Here is a 24901-nt window from a genome sequence, read left to right on the forward strand (position 1 = left end):
TGAGCCCAGAGCCTGCACTCCAGAGGTGCCTCACAGGACTAAACAGAGGGGCAGGATCCCTCCCTGACCTGCTGGAAATGCTTGTCCTGATGCACCACAGGATACCATTGGCCTCTTGGTCCCGAGGATAAACTGCTGGCTCAGGGAAAGCTTGTTGTCCCCTAGGGCCCCAAGGTCTTTCTCTGAAGAGCTGCTTTTCTGTAGGTAATTAGGGAGAAATTCAAAGCCACGTGTTTACTGATAAAAAAAAATCCTCAAAATTAAGTGTGTTCAAAAAAATTAAACTGTTTGAAAAGTTTGCAATCATAAAGTAACTGTGATGGAAAATTTCAGGTAGCAGAAGTTAGAGAAAAACAATTTGAGTTGAGAGGAACCCTGAGGAGAAGGAATTGGCAGTGCGGATTGATAAGGTTTGGGCATGAGCCAGCTATGTACACTTGCAGCCCAGAAAGCTAAACATATCCTCAGCTGTGTTGAAAGAAGTGCGGTCAACAGGTCAAAGGAGGGGATTCTGCCGCTCTGCTCCACTCTTGTCAGACCCCATCTGCACTCCTGCATCCAGCTCTGGAGCCCCCAGCACAGGAAGGACATTGACGTATTGGAGCGAGTCCAGAGGAGAAATGCTCCGAGGGCCGGAGCACCTCTGCTGTGGAGGCAGGCTGACAAGTTGGAGTTCTTCAGTGTGGAGAAGGGAAAGCTCCAAGAGACCTTAGAGCTCCTTCCAGTGTCTAAATGGTCTCCAAGAGAGCTGGAGAGGGACTTTGCACAAGGACTGGAATGACAGGACACAGGGAAATTGCTTCTAAACTGACAGAGGGCAGAGTTAGGTTAGATATTAGGAAGAAATTTTTCCCTGGGAGGGTGGTGAAGCCCTGGCCCTGGTTGCCCAGAGAAGCTGTGGCTACCCCATTCCTGGAAGTGTTCAAGGTCAGGCTGGAAGGGACTTGGAGCATTGGATTGCTTTCTTACAGTTTAATCCGTATCTCAGTAGAACTTATTGTGCTTTGCATTTTAGTATTTCATTAGGAAATCTACTAATCAGTACTCTTCAGTATTGATCTGCAAAGTATAAAATGGTACTTTAGAAGTGATACATTTTCATGGTAGCTAATTTTAATCATTAACTGTGAACACTTGACTAATATCTTAAGAGGTATTGTGTATTTTGCAGCTTGGGTGCACGGGGACCCCAGGAAAGTGATTTATCCAACTGACAGCTATGGGCAGTTCTGTGGTCAGAGAGATACCCTCAATCAGTGAGTACTAAATCCATTCACATATCTTTATTACTTATGCACTATGAATAAGATGTGAGGTTTCAAATCTCTGTCAAAGAGACAGTGACACCCTTACTGTATTTATTCCAAATAAAGCTCAGAAATGTATTAGTTTCCCAGTGCAAATCCAGATCCAAATTATTACTGTAATGCAGTTGTTTATGTCATTTAGAGAATATTTTTTTGTAAGGTATCAATATAACTTAAAGATTTTGTCAGCAGTTGCATAGAAAGTGACTAGCTGGCACCGCTTCTAGCTGCCAAAGTTTGGGTAGTTCATAACCTGTTGAGTAATTCTTCATCCTCCTTGGGATAAGAGAAGTCTTAAGGCATTGTAGCCTGGTCTATAGTTTTTCTCAACGTGCACCAAATAACAGAAAAGTCTGTAGTGAAAGGCTCTTGTTTTTTTCCTGTGCCAGTAGAAAGGAGACTAAGTAGTCTGGGAGACAAGCAGCTGTAACTACATCCTCCTTGGATAAACAGGAGGTAAATAGAGCTAAATGGCTCTATTTACTTGTCTCTGTTTTTCAGTCATTTTAGATTTTGAATTGTAAGAGTTAAATTAGTTAGTTGATACCAACAGAGTACTTACACATGAAAATAGTTGCTCAGGGAAGAAAGATGTTGCATCTATGTTTTTGAAAATCTAAATGATTTATGAAACAGAATTTTAAAAAGGTTTGCTTTTTCACTCACCGTCTTCCTTTCAAAAGGTAAGTTTTAGGCATGCCTTATGCCCTTTTCACTGTCAAGAAGCTGGATGCTATGCCTGTGTTTGATAACAACTCTTTGCTGCTTCTTTCTTTCTCCATTTAGTTTTCTGTGGAAAAAAATTAGGAAGCCACTGTCCAAAGGGCAGTTCAGAAGGGGAGGAGCAGGAAATGGAGACTGGAACAGAAGTAGAGCTAGGGCTATATATCCTCTCAAGTTTTTTTTACGGGGGAAACAGGCTAGTGAAAGAAAACCTGTTCTACCCTCAGACTACTCTTCACAGCAATTGTTGGAGAGTCAAACTTCCTGAAAAGGAAAAACAAGCAGGAAAAAATGGTAGTGGCATGTGTGTTCCCCTCACTGCACCACTTCTCTGCTCCCTGCCTCACTGCCAATTTGTCCTTGTCCCCTCTGTTGCCAGTAGGAGGTAGTGGACAAATGGCTTTGGGGGTCTTAGACACACAGCTTCAATATCCTGTGTGATGTGGAGCCAGGTGTTTCTCTCTGATTCTTACCATTCACTCCCATTCCATCTTTCTGTTTGTTACTTGAGTCTTCAGTTATTTCTTACACTGTGATTTTTGGTTTGTAATTACAAATGACCCTCCCTATATAGGATTGCTGGAAAATAATACAGCTATAATGCAATCTACCAGAAAAGCAAGAGTGTTTATGGCAGTAGGCCAGGATACCCCTCTGAAAGAGTACCCTCTAGTCCCTGGAGTGGGGCTGAGGATGTGCTTGTGATGCTTTTGTCAATACCATTGTTTTTCAGATTCCCTGAAAGTAAGCAGTGTGAAAGACTAACCCAGAGCTGTGGTGTTCTGAAGTTCCCAAGGGTTTAGTCTGAGACATTTTTCTTGGAAAGTAATCACAATCTTCATATTTTGAATCTTGTCCTTGTAACAAGTATTTTCAGCAATCTCACTGAGGAGTAGAAAAGGCAAGTTAGAAACAAAGCCAACACTCACAGCTTGTGCAAAAACCCATTTGAACTCCAGTGAATGCCATGCAGTCAAATAAATTGTTTTTATATCATCATGAAAGTCTCTGTTAGACCTCTTCATGTCTTCTTGTAATCTGTCCATTAGTTGATGCATAATCTCTGAACTTGTTTTGCATGCTACAGCTCATAATGTACTAATGGAATAAACACAGTTTCATTATACAGAATACAGACCTAATTCTCAGTGGGTGTTTTCATGTGTTATGTATATATTTAAACTTTCTTTTCTGTCATCAATACCAGCAAGTGGGCTAAGAAAAAAAAAAAAAAATTCATTAATGTTTTTGAGCAGCTCACAGATCATAAATACCATCAAGAAACTATTGAATGATGACATTTCAGTCCAAAATTGTATTCTACTAATTTAAAGAAAGAGCAACTAGTGGTGGTGAATTAGTTTTGCCAGGATGCATCTTTTCTTAAACAGTGCATACCAGAATATACCTCAGTGAAAACAAGTTAACCTTGTAAAAAATGTCAGGCTGTTGAGTTAATCCCAGTCTTAAATGGAGTTTGAATGTGCAGTGGTGCTATATAGTGTCTTTGATGGTATAGCCCTATTCAGCAGTTGGTGGGAGCCACATGCTGGTGGGAGAACAGAGGATATGTCCCTGGACTGGGGGATACAATGAGATGTAGAAGCAGGACTGATGTTGAAGCAGGACAGATAGAAGAAGGGCAGCCTTGTTAGCCCAAGCACCCTTCATTGTTAGTTTTGCCATCCTGCTCACAAGACAGAGCTCCCACTGTGCTTCAATGCCATGGTAAAGGTCAGTGGGGGCTCAAACACTGCTTTGTGCAGTCTCTTGCACATCACAGAAACATAGAATAGCCTGTGTTGGAAGGGACTTTAAAGCTCATCTCGTTCCAACCCTCATTCCATGGCCAGGGACACCTTCCACTAGACCAGGTTGCCCTGTTCAGCCTGGCCTTGAAGACTTCCAGGGATGGGGCAGCCACAGCTGCTCTGGGCAACCTGTGTCAGGGCCTCACCACCCTCACAGCCAAGAATTTCTTCCCAATATTCCATATGAACCTACTCTCTGTCAGTGGGAAGCATTCCCTGTTGTCCTATCTCTCCAGGCCCTTGTAAGTAGCAACTCCATATTTTTTGTAGGCTCCCTTCAGGTTAAAGGTTTTGTAGGCTCCCTTCAGGGAAAGCCACAGTTAGGACGCCCCTGAAGCCTTCTCTTCTTCTCCAGGCTGAACAATCCCAAATCTCTCAGTCATTTCTCACAGGAGAGGTGCTCCATCTCTCTGGTCAGCTTGGTAGCCCTTCATAGTCCATAGGGGGGCACATGCACCATTTTGTGGGGTGCATATGCAGGGACACTGCATAACCCTGACTAGCTGGCTTTGAAGTCTTGTTTAAAAAGAGCAGGTCTACTGCCATGTTATCTTCACTAGAGCTATCTGATAATTTTCTGACATAGCAAAGACTAACATCACATTTTGCTGTCTCCAAAACCCAAGTCTTAAAATCAAGAAATCTTGGGGTCCTAAGTTTCCAACAAATCCAGACTTAAGTGACAGCTGCCACAAGGCTCCAAGTTCCAGTAGATGTCAAATATGTGGGACTGACAGACTGACCCTTATTTATATCAAGGGGCATCTTGTCAGTGCTATTAGTAGATGCTATTATATCCTGTTTTCTGGACAACTGCTTTTGGTTTCCAACCATAAAAAGCTTCTGATTGATTTTGGTGCCACCTTCTGATCAACAAAAATTAGGCAGCTTTTACAATGAAGCATTTGCTGATGGTGAGTTTGCATGCACTGCCTACACAGGATGTTGGTGGCACAGAGACTGATGTTTTTGCAGGGTTATTTTACAAACCTTACCCTCTCAAGGCAGGACTACAGGTACATTGATTGTTTCAGCTTAAAATCATGCTGCGGAGAAAAACTTGTCAAAATTACCATTCTTTAGAACAAATACTTCTGGTTTCATAGATGTCTTGATGTGAAACATTCAAGGTCTACTTGGGATACTTTTTTGTCTTGTGTTTGCAATATGGATGTTCACAGTAATAAAACTTAAATATCACTGTATGCTACAAATTTTGGAATGGTAGGATGTATAAGCATCTATATTTATGATGATGATTGTCTAATATCCATTTCCATAGGAACAAGACCATTTTGTTTTACTTCAACATTCTGAAATGTGCCAGCCCCGTAGTGTTAATAAACCTACAGTGCCCTACAACACAGGTGAGTGCAAATGTAGAGATAAAATATTTCCCCTGCATCTTAGTCATGGTGCTTAAAAATGAGACATGTATTTGTTTGGATTTAAAAATTGTTGTTCATTTCCTTCAAAATACAACATGGTTGTTTTATAAATGACTTGTAGCAAGCACACTCTTTGAAGTGTGTGACGGTCAGAAAAATGAAATGGAAATGCGTGAGATGGTATATTTTGGATAAGAGTAGACAGAAAAAGTCTGCTGACTTGAATACAACAATTTTTTATTTATGAATTCATCACAGCTAGCTATCCAGTAGTATACAGTGCATGCAGAAAATATTGATTTGCACCTAAGGTTTTCAAAGCTGAACATGTTCAAGAAATTATGCATATTGCCAGTGACAGGAGTATCTGGGTGTGATTAGAGCCTATGGCTCTTTCAAAAGTGAAGATTTTGAAAGCTTGTTCTTGCCTTATGTCACAGTTTGTACTTCATTTGTTGTGCTGTGGCTCGTCATGGAGTTGTGAAATAAACCCAGTCACTGCATTTGTGTGGCTTAAGATTAACCTCCTGATCTTTCTTGCAAGACAATTTTCCTGATCTTAAAACATGGAAATCTTCAACAAGAAAGAGCAAGAACCCTCTTAACACTGGCTGGTTGCTGTCAGAATGAAAACTTGCTCCATCAGCTGCAGATTTGCTTCAGGAATCCCCATCTGTCTCCATGCAGACATTGACACTGTTCCCCTGCAGTCCTTAGGCTCTTTTACTAGAACAGTTCAGTCTGTTCAGAAATATGAGGTCATTGTATGGGATTTGACTGGTGCTGTGGTCAAATTGGCAATGGCCATGAATCAAATAGGGTGAAATACTTGTTGAAGGAGAGTTTTTGGGAGCAGAGTATTTATTTTGTTCATTTTCAAATAAGTAAGAGCTCCAAAACTAAGAATGCTGGTTTTGAATTCTGTTTGTTACTACAGATAGTTAAATGACTGGTCTTTTTGAAAAATGCTGAAGAAATTTTTTTTATTGTTCCTCTTTTGAACTACAAACAGGGTCCTTCATTCCTGACCTATACATATAAATAGCAGGAGAAAGAGCCCCCAAGAACTAACATGAGAAGAGCTTCAGTTCTTGAATAATACTGGATTTGAAAACTGTTATTACAGTCCATTGGATCCATAGACAGCACATTTCACTGCCTGTTTCATAGATAGCAAACGGTTTATAGTGAAGTGTGTACTTGCCTAGTCACCTGTTGCCCCAGTAAGGACAAAACTCTTCTTTCTTTGTTCCTTGGCCTGTGGGTAGTCCATAGGACTTAAATACTCGTATAGAAAGACCCTCTTGCAGTATCTGCCGTGTTCTACCAGACCTCTTCCCAAAATTCGTTTTGTTGAATTACTTATGACGGAATGCCCTTGACATGAAAGAAAGTTTTGGTGCATGATGTCTCTCTGGTACTTGGACAGCAGAGCTTTGCAAAGGGTGTGTGGATAGCACAGCTTTGGAAACAAAGTGCCTTCTAGAAAAGGCTGAAACTTGCTGTAAAGATGGAATTCAAACCACCTCAGTCTTAATGCTGAGGAGTCAGAATGTCTGTCCTTAGTGTGATTCCAGGGACCAGCAGTACCTTCAGAATCTGTTCATCGGGGCAGCCACTTCTCCATATCTTAAATATAAATCAAAACTTCTCAATGGATGCATTCAATAAACCCCAGTCCTCACCTGATTTCTCACATAAATCCAGCTTATGACAGCTATACCTTGAGTCACATGAGCATCATTCTTGACATAGGCATCCCCTGGCTTTGTAACTCCATTCTTAGTCTACAGTTAAAAGTCACTTTTGAGTGATTGACACCTAACTTGACAATATTTATATAGATGCAATTGACTGAAGAGGTTGTGTAGACGGATGGAGTAACAGTACCCGAGACTTCGGATTTTAGTGAGACTTTCTTTAAATAAAGTTCTCCTTATACATGTAGTAGAAAGAAATTGCATGTATCCTGTGGAAGTAGCTGTCACAGCACCTTGCTCATATATACTGCTGCTGATAGATGTGGAGGAGGACCTGAGAGGTTTTTTCTTGCTCCCCCCCAAAAAATACTCTTTTCAACAGACTGAAAGCTCTTCTTGCCTATCAGAATGTGTAGAATATAAGAAGATACAGAGAGGGGCTTGAAATGGCAGATATGAGGAGAACACACTTTGAAAGTGTTTTCTGTCAAGAATTCTAGAAGTATTCATTTAGGGAATCAAAAGGACAACATATCTTTTCTAAATCCTGCAGTAAACATTAGTGAAGGCAGTGGCATTTTCCTTCCTGTTCCATTTCACCGACTATTCTTACCCTTCTCTACCCAGAGTGTGTCTTTACTTACTTTTTTCTTTTCTTGCAGCTTTGTGTCTCAAAGTGCCCAGACAGGTTTGCAACCTACATTGATGTTCAGGCTTCCTACAGATATAGACCAGATCAGTGGAATTACTTCAGACAGTTCTGCAAACCTGGTTTTAACAATCCTCGCAAGGTGTGTATTTATCTGTAGATGATAAAGTACATTTTTTCTTCAAGCAGTATTTAATATGCATGATTTTACTGAGCTGCATCTAAGATTTGAATTATTCTGATTCCAACATATAAGGAGATATCCCATTTATGTGATTTGACAGTTGTTTAATCCAGGCTGAAGGTCTTGAATGCACACTAAACCTCCACTTTTCAAATGATTGCTGTTAGCTTAAAAGACTACCTGCAGCTACTCATGCAGTTGCAAATATGCAAATACTCATGCAGCAAAAATATCCTTTAGTATACTAAAGAATACTGTGGCAAGCAGTATCCTTTAGTACTGAAGTACCCCACAGCAGTAGAGTGTCTCAAATCAATTCTTAAGGCTCCTAAGTCATCTGTAGTTACTTGGAAAGTTAGCCAAGAAAATTAATCTATCCTTCATATAGCTGACTTTGCACTCAAATGTACTGCATTACTTTTCCCTTCTTTAAGGAGCAATTCAGCTATATTAATTGGGTTAAATTCTTACTTTTCTTTAAGAGAAAAGGTGAAGGGTGGGTAAGGAACAATTGTCCAGTCTGTTCTGGCCTAGATGCTGATCCAAAGGTCTTTTATGTCACTAGAAAAGAAAAGAATAGTCTTTTCCCAAATCACAATGACAGTTTGGATTCTCACTTAGATATAAGTGTATCTTGCAGCTCCACCAGTGAAATTTGGGGAGGAGGCTACAAGGCACAGTTTGGGGCATTCCTTCAGACTGGGTGAAAAACAAACATACTGTTATACTGTTATTCAGAGTTCCTGTTTTTTCCCCTTTTTAGTCTGTTGCTCAAGTCCTACGTGATGAAGATTGCCCTTCGATGATCATTCCAAGCAGGCCTTGTGAGTGGCTCTACTTCTTATACACATCTTAGCGGATTGTGAGCATTCATATTAAAGCTCAACTCCAGTCTGAAATGTATTTTGCAGCAACATCACTAGGAGCTGTTTGTTATCTGACATTCACATCCATTCAGTTTTAAAGTATAAATCAATTCAATTTGAAAATATAAATATTTATTGATATTTTTTCTAACAGTCATCTGGGAATATTCAGCGTGTGATCAGGTCAAGCTGAGCTCTTTCTTGCTCTTGAATCATCACTGATAGCAAAAGCTCTTCAACTTAAATTGTGCCTGCCAAAACAAGAGCAAGTGATGCCATTGGCATAAAGAAAATGCTACGAATGTTGGAAGGATCATATGGTCAGGTGTTGAAATTTAAATGATGCTTCAGCCCAGTTACAATGCAGCTCTCTTTTCAGTGCAATGCTGGCTATGCAGGACATACGGAGGAATTCAGGAGCAAAAAATGTCACTATGGTCAGCAAGTGTTTCTGAGTAGATAACTACTGATCTCAGAGCTCATCTCAGCTGCACAAGTGTAGTATTGACCCAGAATCTTACAGAATAAGAAATTGCTGTTTAGTTTTGCCATACTTTAAAGTAGGGATCATGTAAACCAGGAACAGGACATTAAAAGGAGAAGATAGGGATTAAATTTTTAAAACATAGTCCGAATTTGTATGAAAACTGAAGTACTGACCCAAAAGACATAAAATAATTTGCAAAGAAGCTCTTATATTCTTTTAGACTACATCAATGGGCAAAGATTACAGCAGGAGGAAAAGATATGTTAAGATACGTTGCTTAATCATTTAGTCAGAATAATTGCTGGGGGAGATACATCAGACTGAATATTGAGCCCTGGCATCAGTATTTGCTGGAATCTGGTAAGGAAAGCACTGAATGGTTATGTAAAGTATACCTCTGAAGGAGGACTCACCTGCTCTTCTCTTTGGAATGAAACCAAGGATGTTTTGCAGCAAAGAACAGGGCAGAGTAAATGAGTATGCAAACATCTCCTTTTCTTGATTTTTTATAATCTCGTCTTCCCTCTCTCTGACCCGTTGTTTCTGTCTTTTTTCCATTGCTTCATCTCCAAGAATATCTAGTGATAGTGGCTGGTACTGGAGCTCATCTGGCATATAAGGAAAATTACACTTGCTGTTATATATTGGTTTGGGGCTAATATGATTCATGACCAGTCAAGTTGAATCTATCCTTGGAGGCTGGTCTGATTATTACCATAAAATGGCATATTTGGGAAGCTGTAGTTTTTATAAGCTGCCCAGATACTGCCAGAGAGTAAGTTCCACATTTATTACAAATTCTTAAACTCCTACGTATAGTATTGTTGTTATTTGGTACGACCTAGAATCTCCAGTTGAAATCTATGATCCCACCCTGCCTAAGCTTAGACAAAAAGCCTCAGAGCATAAAAATTATAATCTTGAATGCAATGGCTCTTCCAAGATTTGTCAAAGTCAACATATTGCTAGATAATCAGCTGAAAAACAATTGACTGTGAATCTGAAATTATTTAAATATGTTGCAAAACACACATGATAAAAGCAGAGCTTGACATGAGATGTAATATGCAGGCTTTGTTTTGATATTTTGAATAGTTCTGAAGAGATGCTTCCCAGACTTCTCCACGAAGAATGGTGTGTTGACCGTGGCAAATCAGACTACATTCAAAGATGGAAGAGGGAAAACAAGAAATGTAACTGATCTCAGGGAAGCTGCAAAGTAGGTTTTACCCTTCTTCAGTGTCTGTTGGATTCTGAGATTCACAATAATTTCGTAATTTTAAAAAATCAGAATCTGTTGTAGCAAATGACTGAGGCTACTCAAGCAAGACTTGGTAGTAAATGATCTCTCTGTGCCTGAGCACTTCCAAAGTTCCATTAAGGAAATCCAGAACTGTGATATGCAGAAAGGAGCAAAAAAGTGCAAAAAGCTTAAGTCTGATGGTCTCAGTCATTTTTTGAAATAATTCTTGTTTTTCCTAGCAAAAATAAATTTTGCGAGGAAAGTTACATGAGGTTCAAAATGCAATCCTTGTGCTGCAGGTTTCAGGCTAGCCAGGAATGGCCTTGGCTATGCTGTTCTGTGATGACCTTTCTACCACCATGGGCTGGCCTAGTACTTTGGGCATCTCACCTCATCTGAGTGCTCCTGCTTCTGGTAAAACATAATGTATTAGGCAGTTCTTCAGAAAACTATTATACAGGCAAGCGTTCTGCAGGATAGAAAAACAGTTCCATGAAGTTGCTTTACTGACCTGTTTTCTGGTTCTATGCTGTTAGCAGTTCTAGAATCACTACTGTTTGTCCTTTGGTACATTACAGATATTGATAGTGTACACTTGTCTTGTGACATAATAAGCAATTCTGACAATAAAGCCTTTTTAATTCATTTTTTTCAGGACTTGTAGGGACATTCTTATGCACATTTTTTCTTTGCTGTAACTGTGATTGATATTGGCTTGGTGACAGAACTGGAGCTGAAGTATTGTAGTATACTCTTATCATTACCAAAGATATTTCAAATTCTTTCACTGATCGTATTTGCTGTTTAAATAAATTCTACTTTTCTACCTAAAGCAACCTTTTGTTTGATTTTTCTTTTCTCAGTGGCATCAATAATGTCCTGGATGCAAGATCAGTTGGAATGAAAATTTTTGAAGACTATGCCATTTCTTGGTATTGGATTTTAATGTAAGGGGTTTTTTTAGTACTTTTAGTGCTTCCAAACTCATTTTGAAATGTGCAGGAAATAAAAAAAATAGATTGTGTATGTGTTTGGTACATATTCTACTTTAAAACTCAATGAGCAACTGTAATTTCCTTTCATCATACATGATATTAAGGTTGTTACAGTTCTGTGGATGAGATAAGGATAGTACAGCATACATACAGAGTGTCACTTGATCTGGAATAGCTTTTTAATGTCCTGCCAGTCAGAAAATAAGGAGGAGCAGTGTTCTGTTGCAGCACCCAAGTGTGTAGCAATTCCAAACCTGAAAAATCTTAATGAAGTAACTTTCAAACCAGTTGCAGTTGCCAAATGTCGCTAGTACATATATAAAAGAGATAGTTTCTAAATTGGTGCAAGCAATGTACAGTTAAACCCATTATAGTCCCTAAGTTCAATATAAATCCATAGCTCCAATGCAGCAGGCAAAGCAACATCAAGAACAAAAATTACTGAACAGTATTAACTTTATCTTGCAATTAATATTAATTAATCACCAATTAATTAAAATGCAGCACCAAAACAAGAGAAGTAGCTACTTTGCTGAAGCAAATATGTAAGTATTTGTGAACTCCTAGCCCATTAATATCGGTTTTGGTGGACCAGTGTGTTGTTCTATTTAGACAGGAACAGAAGTCATCGCTAGGTGAGAACCTTTAACATACACATGTTAAGCATACATTAGTTAATCCTGAATGCAAATCCACAGCATTTAATACATACTTTAGATAATAATGTGGAGATTTAGTTGGTTCAGAAACACAAGTTGTCAGCTTTTAAAGGTATTTAGTCATTGGTGGAAAGACAGGTTTCTCATACTCCGATACTCAGCTCACAATATTTAGTAGCAGGAAGCTCACAGATATTCAGCAAGCTTGGGTCTCTCTATCTCTTACTGAAATCAGGCTTGTGGTACAGATTCTTTCAAAGGAGACACCGCTGAACACACTGGACACAGAACTGACCATTGTTTTGAACAGAAATTCTAAATATTGGAACAAGTTTCCACATTTCAAATATGGTATTTTTTTGTAAGGAAGTGTTGCCACTTCAGAGTAGTTGGACAGAATTTTCTTTACACTTTTCACCAAATGATAACATAGATCAAATTATTTCTGGACAAATATATTTAAGTGCCAGAGTTTGGGTGAAGTTTTTGACAGTGAAGGCTTGATACTGAAGGGAGGCTGGATTAAAATTTAAATATGGAATTGCTGTAGTCTTTTTAACATACCCCAAAAGGACTACTGCTTCGAGCCTGAGTTTAAGGGAACTAGTCTGCTGAAGACAGTTGCTACTGTGTACTAGTTTTGGTGTTACTAGGACTCATGTATAGCTAAAGATAATTTTAGTTAAAGGTAATTTACTGCTTTCAAGATGGAGCTCCAAAACTACAACTTTTCTTGAGGAAAACATTCTGAATTTCAGTAAATCATTCAGAAAGGGAAAATACATCATGCTAGGAAGCCATTAAAGAGGCAGGACTTAAGGCAAACTTAGAAAGCTTTAACGAAATAAGCTGATGTGATTTTTTTATGATCAGGCTGCCCCGTTTTTTAGCTTTGGTTATTGGCTAAATAAGCTGGGAACATTCAGAGGAAAAGTTACTGAACACAGGCGAGAAGGGGGTTTAATTTTTTTTGAGTGTGTACTAATACAAAATTTGCATGTAACACCTACTAAAAATAATGAGACATGAAATGTTCTTTGAAGCATATGAGCTTATTTGTTTGATGGGATTAATATCCATATTGCTTTCTTCATAATTGTTTAGAAAGCTATGCAGACTGAAAAAGCCTTTTGCAATAATTTTTTTCCTTTCTGACTTTCTTTCTAGGAGTGAAATTAAAACAAATATTACATTACATTACATTACATTACATTACATTATATTATTATCTTGATGAAGAGAAGGCACTGTTGATGTCTTTCCTAGGGACTCCGTAGAAAGGCTCTTAACAGTTTATTTCTGTGCATCATAGTGCCCTGATCATTTCCTCTTCTGATCAGTAGAAGCAGTGATGAGTAGAAATTATGTCCTCCTAACCTCCTGATGGTTTTTCTCCTAAATTTAATTTTTTTTTCCCTAGGAAGCTTCTAGAATGTTGTATACTAACATTGTTTCTTTGCAAGCAGGGATTTTCTGTGGAGGACATAAACCAGCAACTTCCCCACACATAGGTATTCCTCCAATTTAACTTTCTGTACTGTAGATTAGACTGTGGCCTGAAAAAGGCATTGAGCTTTTCAGCTGGTGTAAGTAACAAAAAAGGTATTCTATTAATCCCATTCAACCAGCCTGAGAACCTCATACACATAAACATTTCAAGCTCTGCCCTGTGAGATCATCATATATAAGCTGTTTGTTTGTAATGGCAGATAACAGCCATGAGAATATATTTCATAATGAATTTTTAAATACTTTTTTACAAATCATGCTATTATGTGAGATGAAGTGACCCTCATTTGGAATAACAGGAATGTAAGAAAGTGAATAGATTCTTACACTCATTTTCCCTGTGTTTCTGTTTCTTCACTTTCTAGTGGACTGTTCATTGCAATGATGCTGAGTCTGCTGTTCCTTGTGTTATTAAGGTTCACAGCTGGGGTTCTCTTCTGGATTTTCATCTTTGGTGTGATTGGAATTATAGGTTATGGTAGGTATAATTTTCTAGCCTCTGACACTATTTTTTCTTACTGCTTAAGTCTAGAAAATCAGTAGTTACTTAAATTAAATGGTACAATTGGGTGAATTAATGCCCAGTTTTAGACACAACTAAGTGAGAAGGACATAAATGGCAGCAAAATGCAGTAAGAATCCAGCTGTGCTGATACTTAGCAGCAGATGTAGTAACCTGCATTACCTATGCACAGTATGCTTAGTCTGTAATCACTTGTACTGATATTTCTTTCCCATATATATGATATCATAATTGCTAGTCTCAAAGTGATGCATTTTTGGGTTTTGCTTACCTGACAGGCTTCTACAAAAGCAAAACATTTGGCTTGTAAGACTTTTTTTAAAAATTTGTCTTTGCCCTCTTCAGACACACTACTGTTTTATTGATTGTTTTTTAAAAGGCATCTGGCATTGTTACTGGGAGTATGATCATCTTAAAGGAATACCTGGATCTGACCTCACTGTTTATGATATTGGATTCCAGACGGACTTCAAAGTGTACCTGCAACTGAGGCAAACATGGTTAGCATTTAGTAAGTGCCCTTTTACATTTGGTATCGGTTAATGGATATTCAGGAAAATCAGTCAGTGTCTTAATACACTTTCTGCCTTGTTAAATCTCCTCCTCTCCTCATGTTGCTCAGAGGAGAAAGCAGAATTCCCTTTCTCTGTATTGTGTAAAAATATGCTTTTTTTAAGGAGACTAGTATATTTGTAAGGGGAGATAATGCAATCACACTAGTGATAAGAATGAAAAAATCTTTTGTTATGAGCATTCTGCTTCATGTGTGTTCAGTCTTCACCATGGGGAAAGCAGAAGGCAATAATTAAGTTCATCATGACGAGGTTGCACGAGGAAGGGTACTTTTCTCTCTCAAATTATTTTTTCTCCCTCTTTGAGAGTCCCACAAATGAGATTAATAAGTCACATTAATAACTGCATTTCTTTTGTGTCTCTGAATCATAAAATATGCTGGGTTGGAAAGGTCCCCTCAGGATGATCAAGTCCAGCTCCTGGCTCTGCACAGGACATTCCAACAATCCCGTCCTGTGCCTGAGCGTATTGTCCAAATGTACCTTGGGCTCTGGCAGCCTTGGGGCCATGACCATTCCCTGGGGAGTCTGTTCAGTGCCTGACTCTTGGGGAAGAACCTTTTCCTGATTTCCCACCTAAATCCCCTGACCCTGCTCCAGCTGTTCCCTCAAGTCCTGTCACTGGTCATGAGAATGAAGAGATCAGTACCTGCCCTTATAGTTGCCCTTGTGAGGATGTTGAAGACCACAGTGAGGTCTCCTGTCAGTTTACACTTATGTCACTGAATTTTCTTGGCGTCTGATCTAAGACTGTGCAATTAACCATTTTAAACAAAATCCTACCGGAACAAGACAACCTGCAGCATACATTTCCCCCCGAAGAAAGGAGGAGCAGAAGAAGGAAAAAATAACTCTAATGTTACTTGCACTCCTGTTACTGCTCTGTTAGAAGACACACAGACTTTTAACTGATGATAAATGGATCATAACCAAAACCACTGCCTCTCTCTATTGGTAGCTAAATTAATAGAACGGTAACTTGCTGCTTAAATATCCTGTCTCTTCTTTATGTCTTCATTTACTTCTGTGTTGGATCATTGAGCGTATGTGGCATCTTATATATATATTGTTGAAGCAAAGCTTTTTAGTGTGCTCTCCTTAGAGAATCTTAGGACTTTATTGTGTGGTTTTTTTCCTGTAACTCTTCAGGCTCTTCCCCTGCCTGATTCTTAGCAGCCAGTACCTAGAGTTTAGTGTCACTTTCACAAGAGTAAATTTCAGTACTCAGGATTTAAATTGCTTTTCCAAAATCACACAGCAAAGTAAATAGTTAGATACCCTTGAAGAGAACATAGTCGGAGTCCTAGTCTAGAATTCATGTACTGATGTTGCTTGCCTTTTTCACAATGTTTTGGACAAGTACATTAATCTAACAGAGCCAAATTGGAATGAGACCAACTCATCAATGAAACCTGTTTATGTATTCCTTCATGGGAAAATGGCATTGAAATGTATTTAACAAAAACTTTGTTCTGAACAAGGTCTGTGGCTCTTAGCACCACAGCAGTCACTTGCCACCTGCAGTTCTGTTGCTGGGGTAATATTTGGGATTGCAATTCAGCATCATCTGTGACTATTGGGTCTGATATTCTGAGACTATGTTTAAGATGTGGGACCTAAAGCCAAATGTCATCTTCCTTTGCAAACCTTCATATAAGTTTTTGGATACTTAAGGGTACTGTCCATTCTGTCTTCCTCTCCCTCCACAGAACTTCTTGGTTTCAGCTGGAGGACACAGGTCCTGCTGCGTACAACAGCCTGCCCCTACTGGGCTGGTTTAAGTGTTGTCTAATGATCTGAAGCACCAAAAATAAATGGATATGTGTCAGAGTCGGAGGATGTGTGCTTCAGGCATTAAAGACTCAGTCTTCTCTAGGTGAAGTTCCCAGAATTTTCTTACTTTCTACTGCAGAAGTAGGTTTTGAACCAACATGAATAGAAAGCAGACAGACACAGACTCTACTGAAATCAGAGTTATCATTCAAATACTGCTTATAATTAAGAGCTCTCTGCTCTCTAATATCAGAGCATGGTTCTAGCAACACAATTGGAAGGTGAAAGTAATTTGACCAGGATGGTCCTATCTTAGTCTTGGGTTTTTTGGTTGTTTGTTTTGTTTTTTTTTAAACTCAAATCAGGTGAAAGGAGCTCATGCCAGGTTAGTACTCAAACAAACCTTTTGATTTTAGTATATCTACATTTTAGAACAATGTAGGTCAGAAATATGCACACTTCATGAAAAACTTGACTCTTCATCTCCTATTTTTTATTGTCTAAATACTACAAATGAGCAACAATATAGCATGAACAAATGCTTGTATTATGAGCAAATTTCTTGTTTATGGAAAGTACAATTTGTAAAGGATGAACTGAATTAAGGCTAGATACTGCAGTCACATTGAAGTAATTTTTTATCTTTTTCTGAGAATTATATGTTCCATTTTTCTGTTAAAAATATAAATATTGGGGTCATGTGCATTCTGACTAACTCGCTGCATATAGAATTTTTTTTCAATGGCACTTAAAAACCTATGAAATGGGATTGAACTTTGGCAGGTGCAGTTGGAGAAAGAACTGCTCAGGCAGAGAATTTTACAGAGTTCATGAACAATAGTTCAAATTACAAGTTTGTAATTTGAAAATTACAGAAGCAGCATATCGGTTTGGTTCTTGATAAATCTAATTTCTTTATTTGCTTGTTTACAGTGATAATACTTTGTGTTGTTGAGGTCATAATCATACTGATGCTGATCTTCCTAAGAAATCGGATTCGGATTGCTATTGCACTGTTGAAGGAAGGTAGTAGGTATGTTTGTCTGATTTTAATATATGTTGAATTTTATTGAATGATCTCTAGAGTTCTTGAACTCCATCTTGCACTACCAAGGGCAGAAAATTGGGGTTTAAAATACAACAAATGCATTTTTTGAATGAAACAGGTTCAACAAGGAATTAATGGTAGGCATTCAGGGAATATCAGTTACCTTTTAATGAGGTTGTGCTTAATAGAGCTTTCTCTTTTAAAATAAGGTATTTCTTATCTTTCCACTTCTTGCCTTAAGAATACATACACTGTTAATGTAACCACATGCCCTTAGTGCAAAGAAGATGTCTGAGCAGAAAATCTAGGTGTGGTACACTATTTATAGGAGCCTGGGACCTGTAAGTGCCAACTTTTTTCTGTCATTGGGTTGTCCCTGGAGTCATATACTAGTGGTAGAGGATTGGTGTTGTTTTGGCTGTGGCTTCTATTTGGGAAAGACTAGGAGATTCTACTGGGTCCAGTGTAACTTCTGCGTGGACAGGCATAAATCTGCAGAGAGAAGAGACTTCTGTGACCAGACGTTGTAAGAGGGTGCAGTCTAAAATATGGTTTTTTAGATCTGAGTAAAGAAGAAAGCAAAGCAGGATATGGGAGTTTAGGGCCTAAGGGACCTCTTCATTGTGTGTTTCCTGAAATCTGCATAGGCTTTGTTCACAGTGGTTACTGTTTTACACAGTTTTACACAGAACACTTAGTGGGGTGGTTTTGGTTTTGGGGTTTTTTTTTGTTTGTTTGTTTGGTTTTTTTTGTTTTGTTTTGTTTTGTTTTGTTTTTTGGGGTTTGTTTGTTTGTTTGTTTGCTTGTTTGTTTTTTTGTTTGGTTTGGGTTTTTTGTTTGTTTTTGGTTTAGTTTGAAGTTTGGATTTTTTTGGAGTATTGGGAGTATTAGAAAGGATAAATGAACTTAAAACTGACTGACTGAAAATGTCAGGCCCTTGGGTTTCGTTACAAGTAGGCTATGGTCTCATAGGTCCTGAAAGCAAGCCTGTGTTCTCAGAGCACATAGTGTTAGCTCTGAGTTCATCTATATGCACTTGCTTGTGGTTTTCTGCCATCTTTATTGCCACTGTGGTACCCAGGAGTCACGATTTGGGATTTTTTTCATGGGTTTAAGAAATACTGAAGTTCGGCATTTAGCCAGGTATCTGTTTCCTGTCTTATGCTACTGTGCAATTAGAGCATAGCAATTAATTTAGGCAGCACTAAATTATACTCTTTAATTCCCATTCATTAAAATCCAGGGACACTTTTAACATTCTTCAAAACCTTTGTTCACAGCCTTGACAGGTGGAAGGATTTTAGAAAGTTCATAAACTTCTTGCTGGTTAGTAATAACATTCTGTAGTTTTCCAGCAGCATGGAAAGGTCACTTGAAGGTGAACGTTTTGCTCTCATGCATAATGGATGAGATGAAACACTGTGTGTAATTACTTTAAACCTAACAGACCAGGTCATGTATTTAGGAAGATAAAAAATAAGGTGCTAATGACTGGAAATCCAATTATGTTTTTCAATACCTTTTAGGTACATTTTCAAAAATATTACAGTTATAATGCCAGTAATTGACTTGAAATCCATAGTTAGAAACAAGAGTTCTTAATCAGTATTTTGGAATAATAGGGCGTGGTCTTAATGGTAACTAAGAGGCCTTCCAATAACTGCTGAACACAGCTAATTTGTTGTGATTATTTCTCAGACAGCATAAGCTGTGTCCTCCTGTGTGACTCGTAAAAGACTTCTGTCTCTGCTCAGACAGCAATTGATGTTTGGCTCAAAACCTCTGGATTAAACATGACAGTTTCCTTGCGTTCCCCCCAGCATTTACTACTTTGCCTTTAGAAACTGAGTAAATTTTTCTCCTTTTGCTGTCTGGAAACGGCATCCTATAAAACAAATAGCATAAGAGGTGCCCTAAGTTATAGGAGAAATTCTGTAGGAAATAGTACTAGACAGAAAGGTTTGTGATAAAGAGAGCCAGCCTGTAAGTTTCAGTAAACAAAGCACACGCTTTCTGAATTTACATCCAGTGGGATACCCAGCTGGAGATGTTCACTTCTGGGATAGCAGCAGGCTTACCAGGAGGGCTGGTATCAACTCCCACTTCCAGAGAATGAGTCCCTGGCAGGGTGGGAGCTAGCATGCTCAAGTTCCTGCCACTAGTCACATTCTAGCCACAGGAATTAGCAGTAGAATATCAGTCTACATATGCCTTGATATTAAAAGAAGCTCTCTAAGCTGTCAACAGGAGAAGGCAATTATTCATTTTGCCTTCCATTAGTGATAGGTGAGCACCACTTATCTACAGCACATGGAAAGAAAGTCACATAGTTGCAGGAAGGTGTCAGTCTGTCCTGGCATTGCAAAGACAAGTTGACTGTCTCTGCCCCCACATAGCTAGCACTTAAGGCAGGAAAGTTGCTGGGAACAGAGTTGTCAAATACAAAATAGAATAAGGTAGTTTCAGGTCTGTAGGAGTGAAGGAAGAACACAGGATGAGCAGAGTGGGATAAGGGCGTAAAGGGTCTGCAGCAATTGGCTAGAAGATGTCATGGAAATCAGTTAATGGCCTGGAAAGAGACAGATCTCTGAAGCAATCATGAAGACAGAGAAAGCAGAAGACAGGCTGGAACGTGGCAAGTGGAAAAAGTTCACTCTAGTACCATTGATAAAAGTGAAGTGCTAGAAATTACAAAGTCAAGGTTTGAACACATAAGAAAAAAATTCCTGCAGTATTCTGAGATCCCAGTACTAGGTTATGCTATGAGTGTCAACAAGGTTCTCAAAGCAAAATTGCTAGAAGAGGACTGATAAAAAGCTAGTTTCTGGAATTGTTACAGCTTATTGATATATTTTGTTTCTTTTATAGGGCAATTGGCTATATAATGTCTACACTGTTCTACCCAATCGTCACCTTCTTACTCATTGCCATTTGTATTTCCTACTGGGCTGTGACAGCTGTGTATCCTTCTGTCTGTGTACCTATCTGGAGCAAGTCTTCTGGTCTGCAAGACTAAATAATTTTCTGCTATTTCACATTAATTAAACAAATATTAAGAGGGCTGTTTGGTCACTTAGCACTTACTCTTCTGATGCAATCTTCTTCACTGCACATCTACATGTGATGCACAAACCAGACAGTGATTTTATTAGAATTAAAAAAAAAAAAACTGGACTAAAAGTCAGGCCAAGGCAGGGGGATCGTACAAAGCCTTGTGTACTGCATAAGGTTGACTCTTGGGGGTGAAAAAGGCCCTCAGTGAAGTGAATACAGTCTTTAATGTGCTGTGTGCTCCATAGGCTTGGTGTTAATGGTTTCTTAGTTAACTGGAGGTGGGATGGGTTATGTATGTGTTTTGTTCAGAAAATTATGAGAAAGGAGTGAGAGAATATACAGTGCACTATCTCCTCTTAATTGCCTAACAGAAATCACTGTTTGTTCCTCAACAACAAGGGTTTGGTAAGGATTAAAAAAGGGGAAAATTGATAATTTAAAACCAGCTGTTATTTCATATGCAAAGAAGGTCAGTTGTTGCTGTTCGGCACAGTGTTAATTCATCCTTATGCTCTGTATCTACTTCTGCCAAAATACAAGAACTACTGCGTAATCTGCCTTGTCAAAGATAGATGTGGAGGAGAGATGGGGATGGTTTTCAATGTTATGCCCCCTGCCCATTCTGATCAGGGGTGATTACAGCTCCAGGTATGAGTTTGCAGTAGTTCTCAAAGTAATGAGAGTACTTGGTCTTGTCTGTCAACCTTCAACTATATCTCTGCAGAGCAAGAGCCGTTTTTCTGTTATCTACACAAGTTCTTTAGAGCTGGTGGTTACCCATTGCAGAATCCTAAGTTGCTCAAAAACCACAGTTCTATGATTCCTCCTTAAAATATTCCATTCAGTTTTTTGGCCACATCTGGAGAACCTGTGTATAAAGTAATGGCTAATCAAACACTGTGCAAGTATGCAAACCTGACTTGTGATCCGGAGGTAAGTGTAACAAATATTTCCCAATAAGGAAAGCTATACTAACTGTATTTCTTAATCACTATTTAATGCACTTCTAGTAAAAAATGCACGTATTTTAAGTAATGAGTCCTCATGTTAAATCTGAAAATATTACCTAATGTTCAGGTAACACTTTTTTATTTTACAGACATAAACTAGTTTTTCTGCTAAACTATCCTGTAAATGTTAGCATTCTAATTTACAGGGTGAGAAAGGAAGAGACAAAAATAAAATTTTATAGGAAAGATGTTCTTGAATTTGTGAGGAGTCTGTTTTTTGGTCTTCTGAAGGCAGTGGTAAACTTTGAAAGCTGAGCCTCAAAGTTGCTCTGGGACTAGCCATGACTTGAAGCAGAAGCTGAGCTTCTTCTGGCACAGTAATTACCTTTATGAAGCTCCAAAAATATTTGTCTTGGGTTTTTTTTTAATTTTTCCTTCAGTCAATTTTTTTTACTTGGCTGTGGGCTTGAATTTAAGGATTCTTTAAAAGCTAGAAATATTTATCAAATGTTGTGCACCAGGGGAAGAATAACCCTATACACCAGCACAGGCTGCAGGTGCCCTGCTGGAGGGCAGCTCTTTGGAGAAGGACCTGGGGATCTTGGTGGGCAACAAGCTGTCCCTGAGCCAGCAGTTTGTCCTGGGGGCCAAGAGAAAGAGCATTCCCAGCAGGTCAGGGGTGACCCTGCCCCCGTGCCCAGCCCTGGGAGCACAGCCCCATCCACACCTCGAGTGAGTGACCACGGCCACTCCAGCCTGGCCATGCTCCCCTTCCCCTCAGCTTTCCCAGGAACCAGCCCACAGTGGCCTTTCCCCACTCCTGCTCCTCCCTGGGCATCACAAAGCCCCAGAGGATTTGGGATTGGTGCCCCTGGGCAGGAACACCTCATGCAGCCATGGATATTCCTGGACAAAATCCACTGGAAGGCAATTCCAGCCGTCCACCAGCCCAAGGAGCTCCTCCCAGGGCTCTGTTCCATGAATCTGTCCCAGCCTCTCCCCAGCGTTCCCAGACCTCCTGTGCTCCCTGAATTTCCCTGCCTGGCACAGCACAATCCCCCTGGCACAGCAGTGGGGAGCAGGGCCCTGTTTCTGTGCTGTGACACATCCCAGCTTCTGTCCCTGTGTGCAGGGAGGGTCAGAGCATGAACCAGGCTCTGCTCTGGGGGCCCAGCAGTGGGACAAGAGGCAATGAGCAGAGACTGATGCATTAAATTTCATGGTATTGCAGTGGTGATGCACACCCTGCTGATGTCTAAATACTGCAAAATAAAGGAATTAGAATTGATCTGCTTTCACTTCATGTCCAAACCAAGCAAATACATGAAATGAACACTAGAAATAGGGAAAAGTAATTCAATGTTAAGATTACTCTTTTTTTAATAGTCTGAGATACATAAGCTAAGTTGTGACTACATCCACAGTTTCTATTAAATTGTATAGCTCCATTTTACATTTCAACCACGGCAATTTACCTGAACATCCAATTTTGCCTCTAGTTTTCAAGTAATTCTGTTTTTGTTTTAATTGAGCAGATTTTCTTTAACGAAGCATTTATATATCTTAAAAGTAGATTCCTGAAATTCAAATTTCATTTATTCAAGTTTCAGGGATGTGGTGAATAGCCCTGTTTGCCAGTACCTAGTTTGAAGTTAAGTCTTTGCTGAAGACTGCATAAATCCTTGATATGAATCCTTAAGTATGTAAACAGGTTACGTAGTGTTGTAGTTTTGAATGAAGTAATGGAACATCAAGCAAAGTTATGTTATTTGTATTAACCTGCTAAACTTCAGAGGCTATGTATGTATAGAATTCATTGCTTATTATTATTTATTTTTCTTTCTATTTAGACTTTTAACACAACCAACGTGACTAAATTATGCCCAGGTGCTCAATGTACTTTTGCTTTTTATGGAGGAGAAAGCCTGTACCATAAGTACATCTTCATCTTCCAGTTAGCCAATGCCTTTGTCTTTCTCTGGCTGGTGAACTTTGCAATTGCACTGGGTCAGTGTACCCTTGCTGGTGCCTTTGCCTCTTATTACTGGGCCTATCGAAAACCAGCTGATATTCCACTGTGGCCACTCTTCTCTTCATTTGGACGAGCAATACGGTAAGACTGGAGCTGGGTAAGCCTTGTCATGTATCTGACAAATGCTCTTTTTCCATCTAGGGAAGCCAATCTCAGAATATCATAAGAAAATGATTAGTCAGCATTATGGTTTAATCTCGGTGGCAGTCAAGCACCCCACAGCCACCTGCTTGCTCCCCCACAGTGGGGTAGGGGAGAGAATCTGAAGGGTGAAAATGCAAAAGCACAGGGGTTGAGATGAAGACAGTCTAATAGGTAAAAGAAAACTGCATGCACAAGCAAAGCAAAGCAAGGAATTCATTCCCCATTTCCCACAGGCAGCCACGTCCCCAGTACATAAGGGCTTCTTCATGTATAGTTCCAGTGTCTTGGAACAATAAACTCTGTAACTTCAAATGCTCTCCTCTTACCCCTCCTTCCACCAGCTGTTACTGCCGAGCACAGCACAGTATGGTGTGATGTGCCCTGGGGTCATTTGGCATCAGCTGTCCTGGCCATCTTCCTTCCCAGCTCCTCAGGCACCTCCAACCTGCTAATCAGTGGGACAGGGTGAGGAGCAGAGAAGTTCTTGGTGCTGTGTAAGTGCTGCTCAACAATGGCTAAAACATGGGTGTGTTACCATAATTGTCCTGGTCAGAAATCCAAAACGTAGCATAGCACAAGCTGCTGTGAAAAAAACTAACTCTAGTCCATCCAGCCAGCACAATTGGGAAGATGTAGTTATTAGCGGAAGGCTGTATCCTGTAGCCCTACAGGACCAAGGCTGCTGCAGCTCCCTGCCCCTAGATCCAGCCAGTTGTAATGCTGAGCAGGTACTCCCAGTAGACACACACACGAAATACATGTACACAACACGTGTACACAGATTGAGACACAGACACGGCACTCACAGACACCAACAGCACCAATGGCTTCATCCTGTTCCTCTGTGGTGGATCGGGATGAAGGTCCATTCGTTTTATGTAATTCCCACTAATGGACCTTCCTTCACTTCTGATTTTATATATATATATGCATACATATATCCATGTACATAGGCACACGTCTGACATAACAATCAAATATTTTGTTTTTAGATACCATACAGGTTCGCTGGCATTTGGAGCCTTAATTCTTGCAATTGTCCAGCTTATTAGAGTAATACTGGAATACCTGGATCACAAACTGAAAGGTGAGATTTACTAATCTGCCCTAAGTTGTTAAGACCTTCCTTGCTAAATTACTTCCTTACTTTCCCAAGCTGTTTTTTAGCAAGGAAGAGAGACTAATCCCACATTATCCATTGTAGTTGCTTTTGAAGTGGGTAAATTTGTGTTCATTTACTCAAGCTGAGTCTATGTTCTTGGGAGCCTAGTGCTAAGTTCAGAT

General features: G+C 39.4%; 1 protein-coding gene across 1 annotated transcript in view; it reads left to right on the plus strand.

The window, feature by feature from the left end:
• The window catches only part of SLC44A5 (solute carrier family 44 member 5), a 64995-nt gene that overhangs the window by 32909 nt on the left and 7185 nt on the right, over positions 1-24901 (plus strand). Inside the window, exons 4-16 of the mRNA XM_041469438.1 lie at positions 1172-1256; positions 5124-5208; positions 7592-7720; positions 8526-8586; positions 10211-10334; positions 11222-11305; positions 13887-13999; positions 14424-14555; positions 17323-17422; positions 20306-20398; positions 21337-21424; positions 23292-23554; positions 24610-24704. Of these exons, the coding sequence (XP_041325372.1) occupies positions 1172-1256; positions 5124-5208; positions 7592-7720; positions 8526-8586; positions 10211-10334; positions 11222-11305; positions 13887-13999; positions 14424-14555; positions 17323-17422; positions 20306-20398; positions 21337-21424; positions 23292-23554; positions 24610-24704 (1452 nt within the window). The remainder of the gene's footprint in view (positions 1-1171; positions 1257-5123; positions 5209-7591; positions 7721-8525; positions 8587-10210; positions 10335-11221; positions 11306-13886; positions 14000-14423; positions 14556-17322; positions 17423-20305; positions 20399-21336; positions 21425-23291; positions 23555-24609; positions 24705-24901) is intronic.

The sequence above is a fragment of the Pyrgilauda ruficollis genome, unplaced genomic scaffold, assembly GCF_017590135.1.
Source record: "Pyrgilauda ruficollis isolate IOZ18807 unplaced genomic scaffold, ASM1759013v1 scaffold233, whole genome shotgun sequence".
Taxonomy (NCBI): Eukaryota; Metazoa; Chordata; class Aves; order Passeriformes; family Passeridae; genus Pyrgilauda; species Pyrgilauda ruficollis.